Source organism: Pygocentrus nattereri, chromosome 3 (genome assembly GCF_015220715.1).
Source record: "Pygocentrus nattereri isolate fPygNat1 chromosome 3, fPygNat1.pri, whole genome shotgun sequence".
In the NCBI taxonomy this organism is placed as follows: domain Eukaryota; kingdom Metazoa; phylum Chordata; class Actinopteri; order Characiformes; family Serrasalmidae; genus Pygocentrus; species Pygocentrus nattereri.
This window is the reverse complement of record NC_051213.1, coordinates 36,176,000-36,199,998: the sequence shown is the minus strand read 5'-3', so window position 1 is coordinate 36,199,998 and position 23,999 is coordinate 36,176,000. Positions and strand designations below refer to the sequence as shown.

The window sequence follows — 23,999 nt, the reverse complement described above, 5'->3', positions numbered from 1 at the left end:
TGCACAAAACATAGTATACACACTGGCTTGCCTTATGCAAATGCCATCATTCCAACTGATTCACACCAGCCTTCATTACTTGTTGTAGTCATGTTTGCACCTCTTGATGAAGTGCTGCTTTAAATGAACCCCCACTCTTCTACATTACTCTCCAGTTCTTAAAGGCGTATGCATCCAAACAGTGTTAAAATTGCGATTCAAACATACATTGATATCAGCAAATGAGATCCGGCAAAGTTTTCTATTAACTATATCGTCATAGATATGTTTCTGTGCAACGTCATGTCAGACATTTGTGCTCAGCTAGGGGGCAGAAAGCAACAGAAAGTACCACTTTTCATGGCAGAAAGTGGCAATGACCACTTGTGGTTGTTGTGTAATAAAACTCTTGCACGTGACCAAAAGTACTTATTTATATGCATCTAAGGATTTGTGTGCATGTAGATTTTTGTACAAATACCAGCTGTCTATATGATATAACTGTACATATTGGGCCATGTTGAACACTTGTGTATAGTGAAATAATGGAGCTGTCAAAACATCAAAAAATAAAGAATTCGATGATGAGGAGACAGTGGTTAAACCAATGCATTCTACATTTTACTCCAACTTAAAAATAGAGAAAACAGTGTTTATGAAACATTAACACAAACTGCATATACATATTATGGCTGCATTGCTTCATATTTTGTTACACATCTCACACACATACATCTGGACCTTAGAGATATTCTGATATTATATATTCTTTCAGTATTTGCTCAAGGTCTGTGTCTCTGTCTAATCTGTATCGACCATCATCTTTAATGTAAGTCGCACGACAGCATGTACTTGGAGACCCTAAGGCAAATTTCTGCCTGGTTTTAAGATGCGGGAAAAATTAATGTAAAACTGGCTTTGCACGGCCCTCCCTCACTTCACGATGTGTAAACTGCACATTTAAGCTCAAGCTCCAGTTTTGTACATAAAGTGTGAGCAAAATGCATCTGATTTGAGCCTAAAGCTCGTGCAAAAGACTTAGTACATCAGGCTTATTATCAGCTACCCCACTACACACTACTTTTTATTTACACTTATTCTTCTGTTTTCTTGAGCACGCAGATCTCTCACCACTCTTCAACAGCTTCTGAATGTGTTCTCAGTCTTATCCTTCTCTACCACTGTTTTTTCCATTGATCCAGCTCAAATGCTGCATTAACTAGTATTTTTTTCAACTAGCAGCAAAATTGTAGCACCTTGATTTTCCTTTCCACCCTGTGAGTCGGCAAATACAGCAATTCTGTGTTTAATCAAGGCAATCTCCCACACACCTGTTTATGATGGAACATCAATATCAGTCGTTAGCCACTAACCCTGTGTGAGTCCATATCCGGAGAGTGCGGTGCGATAAAGCACCATCTGAATGCCACAGCACGCCTTTCCAGCTTCATCCATAAAGCTAATCCATCAAGGTCCCCACACGTCACTGAAGTCTGCCTGCCGTCGGCTCAGACTCGCCCTCCAGGCATAACGCCTCTATCTGGCGGATCAGTTATGTCAGAGAACCTTCTCCTCATGTGTCTACTTTGCCAGCCCAGCTTCTCTCTAAATCCATCTCTCTCTTTCTCTTTCTCCAGACGATCAAGCCATCAGACATTGCCACAGTGCGTACACTAGGCAGGCCGCCACACCTGATCATGCGGATTATGGATTGTGTGCTGCTGCTCTTCCAGCGGAGGCTGAACTCAGTGAAGATTGACCCTGAAAGAAACTGCACCACGCCCTCCTGGCAGGAGTCACTCAAGCTCATGACAGCTGGGAACTTCTTGGGCAGTCTTCAGGTACCACAATATCTCATGTATTGCAAGCGCACCGCTGGTTGAGAAGTGGTTGAATGCACTTTGAGCCTGCAAATATGAAGACAGCCCATGGTCACCATCCATTTTATTAGCAACTCCTTGCCTGTACTTGCATTCAGTGGCCACATCATAAGCTCCTGCTGCCTTATATGTCCCCTATATATGTGTTACAATATATGTTACTGACTGTAGCCCATGTGTTCTCACTTACAGTTTATCAGTCACTCTTTTAGAGATCTTAAAATTTGGGCCTTTAATCCAGTTTCTGGTTCTGTATTCGCTGATAAATGTAAATGTTAAAGGTAAATGACTATTGACATAAATGATTATCTACCTAGAGTCATACCAACCAGCCTGTGAATACAAAATCCAGGACTGGAAACTGGTAATGAAGATCTCTAATAAAGATATCTGCTCTGTTCCATTCATAATTGAACTTTCCTCCATGTATTTTTATGCATATTTTAACATATAAAATAAAAAGACTTGATGGAAATGAGAAATATAAAAAATTGCAGTATTTATTAATATTCATCTATTAGTATTATTTGAAGTTTGTAGGGTATTTAATCACCAATGCCCCCATGACACGATATCATCACGATACTTAAGTCATGATAAGATAGTACTGCAATTTTCCAATTATTGTGATATTCTAGCGTATATTACTATTTATTAACTTTTTTCAACTGCAAAATTTTCCCCCCAAAGGAAAACTTTGTCAACATCTGTTTCATCTATTTAGATACATTTTTCAGTCTGTTCATTTCACTTCTATCATTTTTATTGCAGCAAAAATGACTGTCAAGCTGACAGACTAACTAACACTATCATAAAAAATTAAAATTGATATAATACAGTATCGATACTTGGCAACTTCATATTGATACAATGTTGATACAATACAAAATATCACAATACTATGCTGTATCGTTTTTTCCCCCACCCTAGAAAGTGGATCTTTCTTGCTAATAAAACAGGAAATTCACCAAATTACAGTAAGAATGCATTTGCGTAATAAATTAGTTATATTATTTAATTATAAAATCATATTTTATGCAAATAAAATAGTCATATGACTGATCATATGTACAGACATACCTTTGCATAGCATAAGGTGCCTGTCGCAAAGTAACAAACATTTTTTAGAGCTATTGCATTTGTTTTTACAAACCTGACATACTGAGTTTTATTCTCTTTTTCTATTTATTTCTCTTTTTTATTCTCTTTTTACACAATTTTTTGCAAAACTTTTTTTCTTTCTTTTTTTTTTAAATCGAATCAAATGACTGGTTGGAAACCTGGTTGTTGACACTGACGTGACATGGTTGTGTTGCTGAAACAAGCGTATAAAACACAGCAGTGTTGCTAGAGTTTTTACATGTCATTGTCACTGCTAGGTTAAGAGCACCACCCAAAAATATTCAGCCAAGACTGTCTCTATGGTCAGAAAGAAGCTATCTAGTGACATTGTGCCATCAGATCGGCTACAGTCTCTGTACACCAGCTTGAAGGAGCTACAGTCATATTCAAAAGTTTGAACACCTCTGGTCAAGTTACATGTGTTAAAGAGTACTTGAATTTTTCCACAAACCTTTGTACACAATTTCTATTTATTTGAGTTTAACAGTTTATTAAATATAATATGATATAAAGTGACATACAATATAAAATGTGCCATAGCTTTTGCACTGGCCACATGTTATGTTTTATTTTTTTCCCCAATGTTACGTTTAGCTGATCTCTCATCTGACACCTTTTTTGTCTTTGCCTAAACAACCAATGGGTTTCAAGCCATGTGTACTTATACAACACTAGAATACTAACTAGGAAGCAAACCCTCCTGATTCGACTTCTTTTAGCATTTAAGATCTTGGAGGTAGTGGGATAAGCTCATGAAAAAAATGCAGTTTTAAAATTGCAGGCGAGTTCATCATTGTGGCATCTTTCAGATCGGAGCTCTTCAAAGGATGCCATTTACCTTTTGAGATAAGCAGTTTAGATAAAGCTGCCGCCCCGATTTGTTCAGTCCGTTTGGAGCAGCCACTTGAGCTTTGAGAACTGAAATCCCCTTCTCCTCAAGAGCCCGTCTCCAAGGAGATGGAAAGAGAACTCTCTCTCTCTCTCTCTCTCTCTCTCTCTCTGCCCTATTTCCCTTGAATTTATATGACTTTAGACTCACTGATGTGGTTGCCTCTTTCTCCCCAGCAATTCCCCAAAGACACCATCAACGAGGAGGTGGTGGAGCTTCTCTACCCATACTTTGACATGGCCGACTACAACATTGAGACAGCCAAGCGGGTGTGTGGCAACGTGGCAGGACTCTGCTCCTGGACCAAAGCCATGGCTGCTTTCTTCTCCATCAATAAGGAAGTGCTGCCTTTGAAGGTGAAAAGATGGTGGTCTCTCCTGCTGAATCTCTGGTGATACATAACTGCAGTAATTAAGGTTTTAGTAAGCCTGGCTGTAAGTGTAAATTATCATCTGTAGGTATTATTGTGATAAAGAATATCATTGTGATACAAGTTCAGTGATAAACATGTGAGCATTACAGCCTTAGTATAAAGCTTCCATTTTCCCTGATGGTAATATATACAACTTAAGCAATTGCGTTTATGTTCTTACTTTTTCAGGAGATGTTTTGAAGGAGGTTACATTTAAGAAAATCTACTTCCATAAGGAAGGGAATATCAACGGAAAATAAGTGAAAATACTGAAGTTTCCAAAACTGGAGTTCGAAAAATAATTAAAGATATAGACAAAGTGGGACTTCTAATGACCTGGTATTTCCCAACCCTGGTCCTGGAGGCCCAATGGCTTGCATATTTTAGTGCTGCCATTTTTACTAGAAATGAAAGAAATTTTACAGTACAGTATATGTGTAGTCAGTTAGTTGTTTATATTCTGTTTGTATAGCCTGTAATTAAGTGCAGTCTTTTCTATTGTATATATTTTTGAACTAAGCACAGATTAAAATAATTCTAGAAAGGGGATGGCTAAATAAAGGCAAAGCAAGAAAGAAAACCAGTAACCTTATAACAACATATAGAACCATTTTCAAAAAGGTTTGATACAGAACCATATACAACACATTCTCCATCAGTTTGAAGAACCATTTCACCATGCATAGAACCATTCATGGATTAAATGGTTATATATAAAACCACTGCCTTTAAGAACCTGTTTTTTTAAATGTGATACAGACTCTAATTGTATACTTATATCTCAAGCTGTTGTGCCCTTCACAGCTTAGAACTAGCCATTCACCTGATGAAGGATCTTTTGGATGTTAGTGCAGTAAATAAAGGAATATTTAATTGTTTCCACAGCCACTGACAGTTACTATGCAGCGAAGGGTTTGCCAAGAAGCTGCTTAATTCTGGGTGATTTGGGCTCCCTGGGACCTCATTAATTTTAGATGGCTTGTACTCTTTCTCTCCTTCTCTCCCTCAGGCTAATCTAGCAGTGCAGGAGAACAGGCTGGCCATTGCAAATGTGGACCTGCAGAAAGCCCAAGCAGAGTTGGATGCCAAGCAGGCTGAGCTGGATGTGGTGCAGGCTGAATATGAGAAGGCAATGGCCGAAAAACAGGTGAATTACTAAAGCACTTTTTTTTTTACAGTTCAGTGTACCAACATAATAAATATATTGATTGATTTAACCTTAGAATTGAAGCTGAGCCATTCTGCTAACAACTATAAGTGAATGGCTTTTTAAAAAGTTTGTACGCCCCTGCCATCTATTCTGTTCCAAAGGACATTTTTCTAAAACTTTTATACTGTTCATGTAAAAAAAGTGAGTCAGCCCTAATTGGGTGCCTGTGATGTGTACTAAAGCTTTCATTTGCATTTTTGCATCAAAATGAACACGATCAGTGATCTCGTAAATGATTCCAAAATCATGTTGTTAATGAATCTCTCCATCGCCACTGTGTGTTCTTTCACAAATTAGACAAGTACTAAAAATAGAGCCAAGTATTCTCCAATGTTCCCATTCACAAAGCATAATCAGCTGTATTAGCATCTTATTCATTAGCTGATAATTGTGTGATTAACAGCCGCTGACTGACTGGTCTCTCAGTGCTGATTTAAATTAAGCGTGTTTGTACTGCAGGGAGCAGAAGTTGATTTTAGTGTCTGAGCAAACACTGAATAAAAATTGAATCGTGCTGCAATTAGTAAAGCTCCAGAATTGAGGTGAATTGTGTTGTTCTCTGTTTGTTTCATGCTCTCTCTTAGATGTTACTGGAGGATGCAGAACGTTGCAGGCACAAGATGCAAACAGCGTCCAGCCTGATCAGTGGACTGGCAGGCGAGAAGGCTCGCTGGACTGAGCAAAGCAAAGAGTTTGCTGCTCAGACCAAGAGACTTGTTGGTACAGTCTCCATTTGGTGCCTAAGGCTGTTCTTTACCGTCATTCAGACTGTTCCTTTTTGTCTTATAGGAATAGTTCAGTGATAAATATACATGTTTCTCTTGATCCTAAATGCAGCTGATCAGCCTAGACATGTTTAGTGTCCCAAGTTTTATTCCTTAGTTGTGCACTGGAGCTACAAAGTTAATGTGGTTAAAAAGTAATGGACATTTATATGCCACCAATTAGCATTGTCTAAACCACATGTGTCAAGCTCCAGTACTAGTGGGCAAAAACACTGCAGACTTTAGCATGCTACCTCATTAAACACAACTGATTCAGCTCATCAGCTAATTAGCAAGGCTTTCATTAACTGAATTCAGAGCGTTAGATGAGTGTAAATGCTAACCTCTGCATCTTTTTGACCAGTTTGCCATGCCTGTTGTAAACTGCACACCCAAACCTTCACACACTTATGATTTGTTACACTGCACTTTTGGTAATTTTTTATAGATGATAATAGTACATTGCATGGCTAAAAACAACGCATGCAGCCATCTTGAGGCTTGTACGTTAGTCCATTTTTATAAATATGCTTTCAAGGCCTGATTTGCCATGTTTGACAGTGGCCTGAAAGTAGGGACATATGCCTACTTAAAAAATGATGTCTTAAAAGCCTTTGATTTGCACATTTCTCATGAAAGCAGATGTACAGTACTGTGCAAAAGTCCACCCTTTCATTTATATAATTTTAATCAAAAGTAGCAGAAAACACAGATTTAACAGAAAATGACACAGATATAACACAATGTAATGTTTTTCTTTCAGCATTTAGTGTGTCCACCCTTTGTCTTTCATTAATTTAAAGAGACTTGCTTTCAGTTTTTCAAAGAAATCTGCAGGGACATTTTTGACAGTCTCATAAGTCTTAGTCTTAGAAGTTGGTTGCATTTTAATTTTCTAAATTTCTTCTTTTTGTCTATTTCCTTTTTTAATAATAGCATTTTTAATGACAGCTACACATACTTTCAGACTCATAGCGCCGAGTTGTCTTCTCACAGTAGAACATTTCACAGTGTTACATATGTTTCCTGCTTTTTTCTGGATGGATCCATTCTGAACTTGTGAAAGGCCATTTTAACTGGAAATTAAATAAACTAAAAAGTGCTTTCTGACTTTTGTACAGTCATGTATGTATATCTTCTTAATGTAACCAAGAGATGTATGTTCTCTTCATCAGGAGATGTACTTCTTGCCACCGCATTTCTGTCGTACTCCGGCCCCTTCAACCAGGAGTTCCGTAACCTGCTGCTCACTGACTGGCAGAGGGAGATGAAGACACGTTGCATTCCCTTCGGGACCAATCTCAACCTGACCGAGATGTTGATTGACGCGCCAACGGTGAGCGAATGGAACCTCCAGGGTTTGCCTAACGATGACCTGTCCATCCAGAATGGGATAATAGTGACAAAAGCGGCCCGGTTTCCACTCCTCATCGACCCACAGACTCAGGGCAAGACTTGGATCAAGAATAAAGAGGCCAAGAACGAGCTTCAGGTGGGGAAAAGGTTTTCCAATGGAATGTGCTATGGTTTAGCTAAAAATGCTTATTCTAATGCTAACACTGTTACCTAACAATGAAAGCTAATAGTCCCAGCATTATGGAAATGAACTCATGCTAACTGGTTCAGTGTTAGACTTGTTAGCACTAAAGACTGACATAAGGTTAACAAGTGTGAGCTTAAGAGGATTAGATTTTCTTTACCAACGTGTATGATGAACAATAGCAAAACTACTTTTCAAGGTTTCTTTGTTCGCGTATGTCTAATGCAATATTTTTAACTAAAACATCCAGTCTCGCTTGGCTGTGTTGGAATTCATGTCAGGCCTCTCTTGGAGTGGTCAAATGCCCTTTTGCTTTTTACCAGCAAAATCCTTTTCGTCTCAAGTGAAAGCTTTCCAGCTAACATTACTCGAGCTGAGTTTGTAATGAGGCTTTGCTGTTGTCACAGATCACATCTCTGAATCACAAATACTTCAGGAACCATCTAGAAGACAGCTTGTCTCTAGGGCGCCCCCTACTGATCGAGGACGTAGGCGAGGAACTGGATCCTGCTCTGGACAATGTCCTGGAGAAGAACTTCATCAAGACTGGTTCTACATATAAGGTATTTTGAGAGCTTTTTAAATGCAATAAATGAAATTATACAGCCAGACAGTGATTTGACTGTATTGTGCAAATGCTGCATTCCAAGAGAGCAGAATTATAATAATTAGTGTGCAGTTCTATTATGAAGGAACATCTGGCCAAGGATCTTTCATGTAAAAAGCAGAGATTTAAACAAGACCCATATTTTTAGTAAGATCAACTGTTTCTTTGTTTTTCGAGAATGTTAATTAGCTTTTATTCCATTTATATTGATTATATTTTCTTTAAAAAAAAAGCGTTAGCCTGCATAATTGCTTTGCTTAATTAAAAGTCTTCCACTTCCTGAATTAGGCTGAATTATAGTTGGCAGAGACTGTGATTATGTTTTCTCTGTGTTCACTACACATTTATGAAGACTATTTATGGATTGTGAAATAATATGTAAGCATATTTAAATAACCAGGAAGCTCCATAGTCATTTGCCTATTTCCAGCAGCGTAAACCCATAACACAATAGCAATTAAAGAAGGGAGAAGAACTCTGATAACAGACTGAAGTTGTATACCAGACTAAGAGTGAAGTTATATGCCTTGTGAAAGAGTGCAGTTCTTTAGTCATTGCTGTCAAATTCACATAGACTGTCAGTTCCTCATTACGTTGACAGCGGCAGCTGGCCGAGCCACCCTCAGCCGGGATGGGCCACACTCGTTAATGACAGTCAGCTCGTTCTCCCAGGCACCGCTTTCCTTGGGCTCATTATCAGATCTCTTCAGGCATTTGGCGGAAGTGTGACGCCACTAATCTGCACCCGCTACAGCTACTTCGCACTTTGAAAAGATAAGATCTGGAAATAACGAGCAAGTAGCGGGATCTGCGTTTTCTGACAGGTTTTGCTCGCAGCTCTATTAATACAGAGGTGCAAACACCTGATCTTGGATTTTAATAGCAAATCTTGGGGGTAGGAGACACTAACACTGTTCTTTTGTCCTCTCACTTGGTCTCATTGTCACACCCCATGTTGAAAACAGCCTATTTGTGATCCAGACAGGTTTCCATAAGCTTTAGTGTCTTTGTTTTTGTTTTTTTGTAGTTTCTCAGTTTTTACGTCTATGACTTGCTCACAGTGCTTTTAATTTGCACATCTCTGGAAAGTAAAGTGACTAAATATACACAGCAACACAGCTACTTTTATGTTCTCAGTCAGTTTTCAGCTACCTCAGTACAAACCATCATTATCCAGTCTGCAGTTGCCAGCCACTATGCATATAAAGCAGCTCTGGTCTGTCAGCTTGTCTCATTTCTAATCTCTCTCTTTCTGTCTCTTGCTTTCACTCGGAACAGGTGAAAGTGGGTGATAAGGAGGTGGACGTCATGAAGGGTTTTCGGCTGTATGTGACCACCAAGCTTCCCAACCCGGCATACACCCCAGAGATTAGCGCCCGCACAGCCATCATCGACTTCACTGTCACAATGCGTGGCCTGGAAGACCAGTTACTGGGCAGGGTCATCCTCACTGAGAAACAGGTCAGTTGAGTCAATACTGAGTCAATACACAGGTCGCCCCTGTTTGCTTTTAGGTTTAGGCCTAGAAACTAAGAAGAATCCTTTTCAGGAGAAGAAGAGAAGAGCTTTGTACAAAAGCTTTTGCCATGCACTTGGACTTTGCTCAAATCTAAGGTGGTATTCAGTGACTGCATGGACAACAGTGTAAAATGATTGTAGTTTAGGTATGTGAGTGAGTGAGTTAGAAGTAGGGTTGGGTAAGATATGGTTTAGTTTGCTTTGCTCAGATTTGCACTCAAGCTATGAGGCTAATGTGGCTAACAAGTAATAGGCTTTGCAATGTACCAATGACCATTTCACTCACTTCTCTCCGAAAATAAGTGTGGAAAATAGTACAATAACACAAGCAATAGTGAAATGGCACTTTGCATTCTTTATATATGCAATAAATAATGAAACACTTGATCAAATTTAAATTCAGTAACAACAAGAAAAGTGCTGTGTATCATGAATGAATTCCTTTGTGATGCGTAGTCCATGAAGTGTAACACACAGAGGTGCTGTTAGCTGGTTAAATGGTTTTGTGTGACTCACTGAAGGAGAGAAAAACAATATGAACCCTCACCAGCAGGATCTCACAGATCCTCCAGTTAAACTGCATATGAAGTATGCAGGAGTATATGAAGTAAAAATTACAAAATGGATAATTCCCACAATCAGCTAGCTAGCCCATGAACCTTTACTGATGTGTGGGTGCTTTAGGCTGAGCATACCCTGTATACAGATTATTTGGCTGGTATAAGGACAAATTATATAATGTTTAATTGTTTAGAGATTTTGTAATTATCAGTAATAATCTTCATATTTCACGATTCTCTGTTTTTCATATGTTTATATCTGAAATCAGTTTTCTCAGTATATTCTCAGCATCAACTCTTAGGGCCTTAATTTAGGTAGCTTCCATTACTTAAGTGATAAGTGATACTGTTTTGATCCCACAACTGGGGAAATTCCATCTCCGCATTTAACCCATCCATGCAAGTGAAACACCACACACACACTAGGGGGCAGTGAGCACACTTGCCCGGAGCGGTGGGCAGCCCTATCCACGGCGCCCGGGGAGCAATTGGGGGTTAGGTGTCTTGCTCAAGGACACCTCAGTCATGGACTGTCAGCCCTGGGGATTGAACCGGCAACCTTCTGGTCACAGGGCCAGTTCCCTAACCTCCAGCCCACGACTGCCCCCTGCCCCCTTACTTGTTACGTCCTTCACTGGTTACAGCTGTTCACTGTTCTATGCATTGTATCCATGCCTATTTATAAAAGTACGCAAATGCAAATGTTTCAAGCTTGCCAAGATATTTTCATTCATCATTGCGTTCTGGTTTCATTTGTCTCTTGATGTGACTCTTTAATCATGCAATGTGTGTGTGTGTGTGTGTGTGTGTGTATGTCTATATACACAGCTCAAAAAAATAAAGGGAACACTCAAATAACACATCCTAGATCTGAATGAATGAAATATTCTCATTGAATACTTTGTTCTGTACAAAGTTGAATGTGCTGACAACAAAATCACACAAAAATCATCAATGGAAATCAAATTTATTAACCAATGGAGGCCTGGATTTGGAGTCACACACAAAATTAAAGTGGAAAAACACAGTACAGGCTGATCCAACTTTGATGTGATGTCCTTAAAACAAGTCAAAATGAGGCTCAGTATTGTGTGTGGCCTCCACGTGCCTGTATGACCTCCCTACAACGCCTGGGCATGCTCCTGATGAGGTCTCCTGAGGGGTCTCCTCCCAGACCTGGACTAAAGCATCCGCCAACTCCTGGACAGTCTGTGGTGCAACATGGCGTTGGTGGATGGAGCAAGACATGATGTCCCAGATGTGCTCAATCAGATTCAGGTCTGGGGAACGGGTGGGCCAGTCCATAGCTTCAATGCCTTCATCTTGCAGGAACTGCTGACACACTCCAGCCACATGAGGTCTAACATTGTCCTGCATTAGGACGAACCCAGGGCCAACCGCACCAGCATATGGTCTCACAAGGGGTCTGAGGATCTCATCTCGGTACCTAATGGCAGTCAGGCTACCTCTGGCGAGCACATGGAGGGCTGTGCGGCCCTCTAAAGAAATGCCACCCCACACCACTGCTGACCCACTGCCAAACCGGTCATGCTGAAGGATGTTGCAGGCAGCAGATCGCTCTCCCCGGCATCTCCAGACTCTGTCACGTCTGTCACATGTGCTCAGTGTGAACCTGCTTTCATCTGTGAAGAGCACAGGGCGCCAGTGGCGAGTTTGCCAATCCTGGTGTTCTCTGGCAAATGCCAAGGGTCCTGCACGGTGTTGGGCTGTGAGCACAACCCCCATCAGGCCCTCATACCATCCTCATGGAGTCGGTTTCTAACCGTTTGTGCAGACACGTGCACATTTGTGGCCTGCTGGAGGTCATTTTGCAGGGCTCTGGCAGTGCTCCTCCTGTTTCTCCTTGCACAAAGGCGGAGGTAGCGGTCCTGCTGCTGGGTTGTTGCCCTCCTACGGCCTCCTCCACGTCTCCTGGTGTATTGGCCTGTCTCCTGGTAGTGCCTCCAGGCTCAGGACACTACGCTGACAGACACAGCAAAACCTCTTGCCACAGCTCGCATTGATGTGCCATCCTGGATGAGCTGCACTACCTGAGCCACTTGTGTGGGTTGTAGAGTCCGTCTCATGCTACCACGAGTGTGAAAGCACCACCAACATTCAAAAGTGACCAAAACATCAGTCAGAAAGCTACTGAGGTACTGAGAAGTGGTCGGTGGTCCCCACCTGCAGAACCTCTCCTTTATTGAGTGAGTCTTGCTAATTGCCAATGATTTCCACCTGTTGTCTATTCCATTTGCACAACTGCATGTGAAATTGATTGTCAATCACTGTTGCTTCCTAAGTGGACACTTTGATTTCACAGAAGTTTGATTTACTTGGAGTTATATTGTGTTGTTTAAGTGTTCCCTTTATTTTTTTGAGCAGTGTGTATATATATATATATATATATATATATATATATATATATATATATATATATATATATATATATATATATATATATATATATACATACATATATAGACACACACACACACACACACACACACATACACATGCACACACACACACACACACACACACACACACATATAACCCATTGCATGATTAAAGAGTCTAAAGAGTGTCAGAAATGACTGACATTTCTTATATTAAGCCAAATGAATGGTAGTGTTTTGTCTTGAATTCTGTCTTTCTGGTATCAGATGTATCCATGACTGTAGTTGCGAATTTAATGGAATGCAGAATGGAGCGCTAAGTCATGCATAAGACTGGGTTAGCAACTGCCTCCAGTGGAGACATTTTTAAGTTCATTATCGTGCAGCTTTCATTGCAAATCTGCCTGCTCTGCCTTGTTATGAAATGTTTTGGCTGTAGAAACGCCAGCATAGCTAAATGAGTTTGCCCTGCGGATCTGTTTCTATGGTGGAGAGAGGGCATTGGCCACAGCATCATTATGTGGATAGCTTGTGTCAGTTTTGGGTCAGTAGATAAAAAGCTTAATTGGGAGTTTTCCTAACTCTCATTAGGAGGCATGATTTTCAAACTTGTGGTTAACCTTGTAATAGGTCTTTTATTAGAAACATCTACCTTTACTGGCCACTTTATCAGCTCCACCTACCTTATAGATCCACCATACAGGTGCATAATTACAGATTGTTGTCATGCACGATTAATCAGCCACTGTCTACTGATATCATTTGGGCGTGGATTTCTCTCAGCATAGCAATGAAGTTGTATGGCCTTGTGTGCCAAAATTCTGTTCTTTGCTCCTAGATTTGTTACAGTTTCATGGCCAAATTAATGATGACATACGACAGTCACATGTTTCACTAAAGTGTGCTATTACTATCTTCTTGTATTTGATAAAGATTAAGCTTAAATAAAATCACTTATTTGCTCCCACTTCTGCTTTAGTTTTAGGAACCGTCACAAAATTACTGCATGAAAAGCAAAGGAAAATATACTCCTCCCAACCCAGTTTAACCATTTACTGTGGTTATTTTCAACCTGGTTACCAAAATAATAGGACTGTTACTGGCACAGGCCTAGCTAGCACATATTTTGCATTGATACATGGGTTACAGTCTCCAGCTGTACTCCAGCAAAGTGGAGCTACCAGATGTGGGTGTCTAATAAAGTGTCTGGCAAGCGTGTAATATAGAGCCACTGAAAGCTCTGACTGCACTCAAGGCTAAAAATAGGATGTCCTGTACTGAGAAGTTGTTCAGTACATTGAATTAGAATTTTTTAACTGAATTTTCATATGTGGAATCAGATATTATCAGTTATTAACCTCCTATACCAGATCTGGAGCAATATTCAGCACTGAAGCAGCAGCAGCATTTCACTATCTACTACGGTGAGGCACAGAAAAAACATCCATCAGCCTAACTCAAGTGACCTCAAACTGTATGTAGCAGAGTACAAACCATCCTCTGGCTCCTTGTTACTGACAGGTCCTGCCTCCACCAGTATATTTCCTCCGTGAACACTCCGTCAGGCCTGAATAGTGCCTGTTAGTCCTGTGGGCTGAGGGAAAATAGAAGTGCCATTCAGTGCAGATTCACTGCTGGGTCTGTGATTTTTGTTGTTCAGTAAAGGAGAGGGCCTGTGCTCAGCGCCCCTCTCACACTGGCTATAATGAGACCACTGAAGCAAACTCGTGCTGAATTACTGTGCCCGTGGACAGCCTTGGCACAAGCTAACCATTTGCGTCTGATGGTGCAGCTATGCTTTAAGTCATTAATTTCACAAGTGGAAAGGTTGAAAAGGGGATTTAAAAGTTAATGTTCCAAATGGGAAAGGTGGCGTATAGAGCACAGCTGAAGGCATGCATTATGGGTGAGCAGTGATAGATTATCGATGTAGGTAATAGTTGTTATTATGGCAGTTTACTCTTGACGGTTGCTTGAATGGCTTAAATGACCCACCGTTGGTGCTGTTACCTCACAGCCTTTATATTTAGCTCCCTTTGAATGGCATCTGCTCATTTGAAGTGTTCAAAAACTACAACTGTTGTCAGGCACTATTTTGGGTCTGTAAAAAGAGGCTTCGAATAACAGCAAATAGCAGAGGAGAAGCTCATAAAATGAGCTTTATGTTACAAGTCTTTTGATCTTTAGCTACCCCTGTTCTCCCTCACTTCTTGCTAGCTTCTGAAAATCAGTCTGTTTTTGATGTAGTGTAGAGATGTTATGTTCCTTTTTTTCCAGTTTTACTGCCCATAATATCTCCCTGTGTGTCTTGTACTGGCATTGGCATTATTTGTTACTTCAATGCTATCTGAATATTAACTTCATCTTTGCAACTTTAGTGACTTTGATTAGGTAGCTTGGAGGTCTTGGAGCTTATGTTAGGAAAAAACAACTGAATATACTTGATTCAAATGTGTACATAATTTCCTAATGAATAACATATATTAAATCAACACAGTCATTGTAAACAAACTGAAAAGCAAAACAATGCCAATATTGTACATTTAGAAATAATATTGTAACATTATCCACTGTTCACTGCACAATTCGTTGTGTTTTATTAAAGGCTGCAGTTGGGCCCCAACCACGCCATACAAAGAGAGTTACATCTAGCCTCTTAGGCCATCAGCGATAGGCTGCCCCTGAACTAAGCACAGCGAAACAGGCTAGTTTCTTCTTCACCACAAGAATCATGAGATAAACCAGAAAATAACTGCTGTAGAGCAAACAACCCAGAATAAACATGTAAACATTTTCTGAACATGCTAAAAATGTCAAAGACCACCCTTCATTTATCTACGTTCCGTTCAAAACAGCATTTAGTAGTAACTATTCATTTTTCTGAATCAAGACAAAAAGCAGAAAACATTTAACAGAAAATTACACAGAAGCCTCCGCAACTAAATATCATATCAGCTTTTTCAGTATTTTGTGTATCCACTTTTTGCCTTTATTACAGCTTCCATTCTTTTAGGGAGACCTGCTGTACGTTTTTCGAGGAAATCTGCAAAAATAGTCTCCCATATTTCCAAGGTTTAGAAGTTGGTTGCATTTTTGTTTACACATGGTCCAAGTAATCCCAAACACATTCAGCGATGTTGAGGTCTGGACTCTGGGGTAGTCAGTTCATTGTTCAGAGAACACTAGCAGCATCTTTGTTTGATTTGCAAATTTTCTTCTTTTTATCTGTTTTCTCAGTAACATCTTCTTGACAACTATACATCATTTTAGACTAGCATTGTTTCAGAATAACATTGTTGTGTGAGGATTGACAGAAACACCTGTGCATTTTTTCAGATCTGAAGAGTGGAGCTCAATTGTTCTTCTCTCTCTAGGATATCTTTTTAATATTTTGAACAGTCTTTGTTTTCTGTTGACTTTCCCCTTCTTTATGCAGTCGGATCATGTTATATCTATTCTGTTCAGAAATATCTCCTGAGAAATTAACAACTTGTACCTTCCCTGGAAAAATCATTGTAATATGCATTCTATAACTGGGGCTGTACATTTGTCCTTGGTAAAAGTTCCTTCACAGTGGGTGCTGACTCTTTGAAATCATGATTCAGGAACTGGAGAAGGACCGTACAGACCTGCTAGAGGATGTGATGGCCAACAAGCGCAAGATGAAGGAGTTGGAGGACAATCTTCTGTTTAGGTTGACCAGCACGCAAGGCTCCCTGGTGGATGACGAGAGTCTGATTGTGGTACTAGGCAACACCAAACGCACTGCTGAGGAGGTCGCCCAGAAGCTCCAGATAGCTGCGGAGACCGAGATCCAAATCAATGCAGCACGAGAGGAGTACCGACCTGGTAACAAAACAGATTTCAGCTATGCTTTTTGTTTGGAAGTCATAATGAGAATGTAAATGGAACTGATGATTGTGGTGGTATAAAACATTCACTTCATCATCACCTCATCCTGCATTTCAAAACTGAATAGGAGTTCAGTGAGAGACATTTACTGTAAAGAAGGTTCCTACAGGGATTGTTTATGCAGTGGTGTAAGTCAGAAGGGGTAAAGCTAACAATGCAAAGCAGTTCCTCTTATCTTACATACATTAACCCCTTAAAATCACAGGCTTATTACACACTAAGCCTTGTTATTCAGTAACTACAGGAACTTCAATGTAAACTGGCTGAGCTATTCTTAGATTAATCCTTGTGTTGGTGGGCCCTGGGCATTTAAGGGATTAACAGCATTGTTTTTAGATGAAAGGTTTCTTGTAAAAATAGAAATATATAACATTTCCTGTAAAAGTTGTTTAGTTTATTGTTGCCTGTTACCATTTTTGTTGTCTTTGTGTAGTGGCGACCAGAGGCAGTATCCTGTACTTCCTAATAACAGAGATGAGCATGGTGAATGTGATGTACCAGACCTCTTTGCGTCAGTTCCTGGGCTTATTTGACTTGTCACTGGCCAGGTAACACTAGCCATGCCTGAATGTTACATATGGTGACTGTTTTGACTGCTAGTAGCATAAACCTGTTTCACAAAAGAAAACATTCAATATACACTATTAGAAGCACCCACCTTTTAATTCCACTCACTCCACTTGCCTCTGTATGGCATTTCCACAAATGAGGTTTGGCACGAAGAGCTTACTTTATTCAGTTCCTCTGGACAGTTAGATAACCATGCTCAGGGCTGCAGAACCGTCCATGTGAGATGGCTAACAGAGCAATTTGCTGATTGGTTCTATGTTTACATTTGTGTCACCTCATCCTACATTGATTCAAAACTGAATAAAGAATGCAGTTTAGGCTCCTGAATAGTGCAGCCATCTAAGTGTTAGGCCTGTCATTGGCAGACTGCGAGTTCGACCCCCAGCAATGCCACAGCGATCTATGGCTGCAAGTCCAAGAGATCAAAGTTGGCCTCGAGCTCGCTGGGTGGTTAGGATGGTCCTCCCTTTTCCTAGCCACCATGGAACATGGGGGTCTGTTGGCAGAATTGTCAGTTGCTGTTCTCCTCTAAGCATGTTCAGCTATTCGATGATTAAAAAAAAAAACACAGTGGAGCTTTACATGTCTCAAAAGAAGCAAGTTCTAGCCCTTGGTTGCATTGTGTGTAGAGGAAGGTTCCCTTAGCTAATGGGTGGGAATCGGCTATGACTACATTCATGGGAATTGCAACAAATGTTAAACTGTGCTATTAATTGTTAACCATTTAGCATGCTAACATCTCTGCTCACCACAGAACAGGTTTGATTCTCACTAACTGAACACAAGTTTGAAAGAAACTGACCCAAATCTACAGGAGCAAAGTCGAGCAGCAGGTGTTGGGGGTACAGAAATCTGAAATGAAACATTTTTGGTGTTGTTTGGATCTGTAGCCTGTTAACGTCACAGGCTACAAATCCAAACACTACCTCACACTACAGTGCAGGTTCGATACTGACTAACTGGTGCTTTACTGACACAAGTGTAGATGATAAAAACTTATGCCTGAGAAAGTTTAGTGTTGGAGTGACAGAAACCAGTACTCAAGTGTAACCAGTATGGTGGTGTTTGAAGGAGTATGTTGCTAACATTAGCTAAGCTAACACCAACTTATAGCAGACTAAAAGTGTGACAAACCACAGTACAGGCTGGGTTCCAGCTCAAACTAAATGTTAATAACCACACAAAGCTGCGTGACTGATGTTGGAATAAAAGAGTCGAGTGTGTTCTGTGATGTGTTCTCTGAGTTGTTAGATGGTTAGCCATCTCTGAACTACTGTCATGTAGCTTGGCTTCAGTAGTTTCTGGCCCTGATATCAGCAAGATATCAGATTAAAAAAGGAACTGGTCCTGGGGACCCACCCTTGGTATACCCCCTACAGTGGGAAAAGAGGCCTAATTGTACTATTAGCCAACCCAATCCCATTCTTGGTGACCCCATGCTCTGCATATTTTTGTTTTCCCCAACATGTGACCCAGCCCACAAAGAGCCTATGAATTAGTCCATGAGTTGAATCGTGTGTTCTACATGAGGCAAAGCGTTAAAATGTGCATAGTGTGGGGTTTCAAGGACTGGGAATGGCAACCCTGCTATAGCCCGTCTGTTGTCATGCAAAATTTGTCAGCTACTCTCTACTTCATTCATCAATGGTCAGCCAAGAAGAAACTGACCACCAATGAAGGGCTAGAGCAGAGGTTCTCAAAGTGCAAGGCAGGGGATTTTAGTAAAAACAGCAGTGAGTTTAATTTCTCCTTTAGTTTCCAGCATAGTGTTCCATCATTCTTATAAGCAGTAATGGCTTATTTCAAGTCATCAGCATTTTGTTAGCAGCACCTACACATTACACCTCACTTTCTTATGAAAAAGCTGCTATTTGTCTTCATCTTGTTGAGCAGGTCCTTAAAGAGTCCCATTACAAGCAAGCGTATTGCCAACATCATTGAGTACATGACATATGAGGTGCACAAGTACGCAGCCAGAGGCCTGTATGAGGAACACAAGTTTCTGTTCACCCTCCTGCTTGCGCTCAAGATTGACATGCAGAGCAATCGTGTGAAACATGAGGAGTTCCTGACCCTAATTAAAGGTGAGAGCTCAGTAGAGCCCAGTCAACTTCATCCTGCCTTAATCAGCTCTACCATCTCTCCTTCTCATCTCCCTTTTTACTCTCTCTGTGGTTAAGTCAGACGTTTACTCTCCCATCATTTTAATTTTCTGCTCATTTTCTTCTGCCTGAGTAATGTTGAGCTTGAATTGCCATTTGCTGGACGTTAGCCACTGCCTTTCATAATTAAAGCAGTAAGTGGTTGTAACACAGAACGTGAGGCTAAGTTTCAATTTCCACATTTGTAGGTATAATAGTCCTGCCCGATTATTCTGAATTCACCCCGTTTGTGCCTACAATTACACACAGCATGAGAGAGCATTGCAGACAACCAATTATTAGACGCTTGAGCTGTGCCTGGTTGGTCCGTATAAATAGTTCTGGTGCTCTCTTAAGGTCAGTTCATTAAAAGAAAGAAGCTTCATGTTAAACGGAGTAAGAAGGAAGGTGTCCTGGCTGAGGAGAAGTCAGAGCCCTGGGATTGGTTTTATATACACTGGAATACCTAGCTGAGCAAAAAATGGGGGGTTTGGCACTCACTTCAGTTCCTTTTTTCAAAGATTAATGTGCATTTTATGTTTTATTTGATTGGTTTTGTTTAATTAATGCCACTTTCTGGAAAAATAAGCCAGTGTTGACCAAGTGTGATGACCAAGACAACACAGATTACATTACATTTAATATAAGCTGACAGTGGAGTCGCATGCCTACTGTATTTTCTTAAGTCAAAGAAAACATCGTATTGTATATTTGATAAGTGTGGGTGAACTTAAACCTTAAGTTAAAACATTAGTATATTAGATTAACTTTGTGTCCTGGACACAAGGATTACATTTTTGCTAGATTGCTTGTAATAGGTTTTGAGCAGAAGCTATGTGTAGGTAAGTCTTGAGTAAATTTCTTCATCAAAAAATAATTATAGTCTCAGAATTAACTCTCACATATGCATTCTTTCTCTGTATGTTGCATATGTCCATATATGTGCATATAAACATGTATTGATTCGCTTTCTGTTAGAGACAAAGCACTGTTGAAATAGCAGAATAGCCTTAATGGTATTTTCTTCCAAAAGCCTAACCTAGTGCTCACTGCCTATGGTCATCAGGCGGAGCTTCTCTGGATCTGAAAGCCTGCCCACCCAAAGCAGCTAAGTGGATTCTGGACATGACCTGGCTCAACCTGGTCGAACTCAGCAAACTGTGGCAGTTCTCTGACATTCTGGATCAGGTACGTGTGTGTTCATGCCCCCACATAAACACATGAACAGATAAACATGCAGCACTGCCACATTAATTCCATTTTCTGCTCCTCTCTTGGCAGTAAACATGTTAATATTTGATTTGCTTAGACTGTGTTCACACATACATGTGCACGTGCAGGCAAATTATAGGCAGGTTCCGTTTTCCCAGCGGAGCGGCTTGCTCAACGCTGTGTGAAACAAGCTCATTTTGGCAAACTGCAGATCAATTATTTGTGACTGAAGGAGACTGGATTTAAGAGCCTTTGTTTAATTAAACAGCTGCAAAGCACAGCGGGGACACAGACCAGGCGGGCCACCCTCCAAGAGAAACACAACACACACACAAACAGGCGATGACGCTCATGGATGCAGACATTTGTGTTTACCTGTGCATGCATGTGCGTATGTTTGTAATCAGATTGGCCGTCATGACAAGCAGTGGAAGAGCTGGTTTGATAAGGAGGCTCCAGAGGAGGAGGTCATTCCTAACACTTACGACCAGTCCCTGGACTGCTTCAGACGCCTCCTGCTCATCCGCTCCTGGTGTCCGGACAGAACTATTGCCCAGGTGACACGTTTCTCACACGTTTACTCACATCTGATTTTACTCTCACTCAACTGTAGACTGTTTATGTGTGTGAAGTCCACATACCATCTACGTTGTTAGATACCCCGGTGTTATATGGTGTACAGTTTGAGCCTGTAGCCCTGATAATGCACACTTAACCACTGTCTTTCATCAGTAGTCAGTTTCTGGATGTGTTTAGGCAGCGGTCCACTCTCAACCTAGCATTGACATTAATGTGTGTACAAACTCCAGCAACACTGCTGTGTCTAATATGCTTACACATTCTACCATACTACTACCATGTCTGTGTCACTCAGGGGTCCTCTGAAAAATTCATGCAGATTTCACACATGGGCCCCTCATTTACCTTGAACCTGTGATAACATTCAAACAAGATACATTTTCATAATAAAACTATTTTATTATGAATTGAAACACATCACAAAAAGAAAAGAAAGAAAGAAAATGAAGGTGCAATCATTGTGGGCCCCTGTCCTTTAGAATAATTTTAATCTGCCCCTCACTTTAGTGTTACTGGTGTCACCGCTTTATTGAAAATTATTTCATAAAATATAAATTTATATTTGGTCAGAACCTGACCAACAATGTATGTGGTAGAGAGTGATAAATTGTGCATCAGCATTTGAGCTACAGTCTGCAATTTTACACCTATAAGGTAAGTGGAGCTCATTACATGGATGCGTATATACTTGTTGAAGGAAGACAATGATGCTAAATATTTGTGTTAGAATTACTCTTAAACCTGAGTCATGTCCAAATAGTAGGAAAGTCACAAATCACATTTATCAAGGTGCTTTTGTAATGACAGTTGATCAAGTAATAATTCTTAATTATGTACCTTAGTCTTTAGCACAGAATATGGAAATTGAAACTTCTTGGTCTGTATATTGTGAAGGCACGTAAATACATCATGGACTCGATGGGGGAGAGGTACGCAGAGAGCGTGATTTTGGACCTGGAGAAGACATGGGAGGAGTCTGACCCACGCACACCCCTCATCTGCTTACTATCCATGGGCTCGGACCCCACTGACTCCATCATTGCCTTGGGAAAGAGGCAGAAGGTGGAGACACGCTATGTGTCCATGGGGCAAGGCCAGGAGGTGCACGCCCGCAAATTGCTGCAGCAGTCCATGGCTAACGTAAGAACATCTACATGCCAACTTGATCTACAACTTTTACTGAAAGAAATAGGTCAGCACAATTTCCCCCTTACCACACATGCACTCACTTAGATAAGATGTATTTGGTGTGTTAAGCTAAAGTGGACACAAGTACAGTGCACAGCTAAAAACAGGGGTTGCACTTAACATAATGCTATGGGCAGTTATTGTTGTTCTTACTTGTTAGCTATCCAGTGAAATTGCATTGGTGGCATTTTAAAAACATGCAGTAGTGTCTCACGTTTCTCTGAGGAAGCACATGCTAGTCATCACCCTCCCAACTTGGCAGTATCATGCTATTTGGGAGACTTAAAGAAATGTGTGGAATTGGCCAAAATTGTAAAGAAAAACTCGCAACAAGCTGCAAAAAAGAAAAGTACTCATGTGGTCAGAAACTGACTGGTGGTGTATATATGAATGGGAAATTAATGGCTGACTAATTGTTTATAATAATAGATTAGTTAAAGACATTAATTGTAAACCTATATAATAGACCTGTAGGGTAGGTGGACCTCCTGAAGAGGTCATTAAGTGGAGCTTTAAGGTAGGAGTTTCTAGTAATGTGGACAGTGAGTATAATGGTATGAATGGGGGTTGATATGTAGTTTATGTTGTGGTTGCCATATATGCACAGGGTGGCTGGGCTCTTCTACAGAACTGTCACCTGGGCCTGGACTTCCTTGATGAGCTGATGGACACCATGACAGAGACAGACAGTATCCATGAGAGCTTCCGTCTGTGGATGACTACTGAAGTGCACCGCCATTTCCCCATCACACTGCTGCAGATGTCCATCAAGTTTACCAACGAGCCTCCACAAGGCCTGAAGGCCGGCCTCAAGAGGACATACCAAGGTTAGTACAGTTTCTCTTTCTGTTTAAAGTGCTTTCAGTATTCTTACTCAAAAACTGATAGACAGTGGTGTTAGGGTTCGTTTTAACCATGTGAAGTCTAGAGATAATTTGTCTATACTCTTAAATGTGTATACATAATAAATTTATTTTTGGAATGAGAAATTATATTTATATTCAATTTACATTTCATGCCTACAGGTTTGAGTCCCCCTTCTGACTTTTTCTGGCATTTTTTTATGTGAAAATGAGACAAAAAGAAAAAAAAAGGAAAAAAATCTCATTATGTTCGAGTCATAATAAACATTCTAACTGCAAACACAAATGTAATATCAGTTGAAAAAATCTGCACTTTAAACAGGATTTATCACATTTTTTCAATGAGCTATGAATGAGAAATAATATCAACTTACTGCATGCTTTTGTTTTTGCTTGTGATAATTCTAACTTTTAAGGCTAAACCAACATGAGCTCTTTTGTAGCATAGGTTGAGGTCTGTCTGAGAGCAGAAAGTAGATTTTCAAATATTTTAGATTTTCAAGGAAAATCTGGCGGTGTAATTTGGGCAAAAATAAACCTTAATCTGTTTAGGCAGAGTTCCCTACTGTGTCTGAGAAAGGTATTGTTTATTCAGAGTAGGTTGCCGCTATCATTTGGGGACAGTGAGTGATGAGCACATTTAATACACTGTCT

At 40.4% G+C, this 23,999-nt stretch overlaps 1 protein-coding gene across 1 annotated transcript in view; it reads left to right on the top strand.

Moving 5' to 3' along the window:
- Positions 1 to 23,999, top strand: part of dnah5 (dynein, axonemal, heavy chain 5) — a 181,501-nt gene that overhangs the window by 140,859 nt on the left and 16,643 nt on the right. Inside the window, exons 60-73 of the mRNA XM_037536137.1 lie at positions 1,617 to 1,820; positions 4,047 to 4,226; positions 5,292 to 5,429; positions 6,077 to 6,212; positions 7,432 to 7,748; positions 8,204 to 8,359; positions 9,682 to 9,864; positions 16,486 to 16,729; positions 17,226 to 17,340; positions 19,256 to 19,446; positions 20,570 to 20,691; positions 21,123 to 21,272; positions 22,189 to 22,434; positions 23,090 to 23,309. Coding sequence (XP_037392034.1) covers positions 1,617 to 1,820; positions 4,047 to 4,226; positions 5,292 to 5,429; positions 6,077 to 6,212; positions 7,432 to 7,748; positions 8,204 to 8,359; positions 9,682 to 9,864; positions 16,486 to 16,729; positions 17,226 to 17,340; positions 19,256 to 19,446; positions 20,570 to 20,691; positions 21,123 to 21,272; positions 22,189 to 22,434; positions 23,090 to 23,309 — 2,602 coding nt within the window. The remainder of the gene's footprint in view (positions 1 to 1,616; positions 1,821 to 4,046; positions 4,227 to 5,291; positions 5,430 to 6,076; positions 6,213 to 7,431; positions 7,749 to 8,203; positions 8,360 to 9,681; positions 9,865 to 16,485; positions 16,730 to 17,225; positions 17,341 to 19,255; positions 19,447 to 20,569; positions 20,692 to 21,122; positions 21,273 to 22,188; positions 22,435 to 23,089; positions 23,310 to 23,999) is intronic.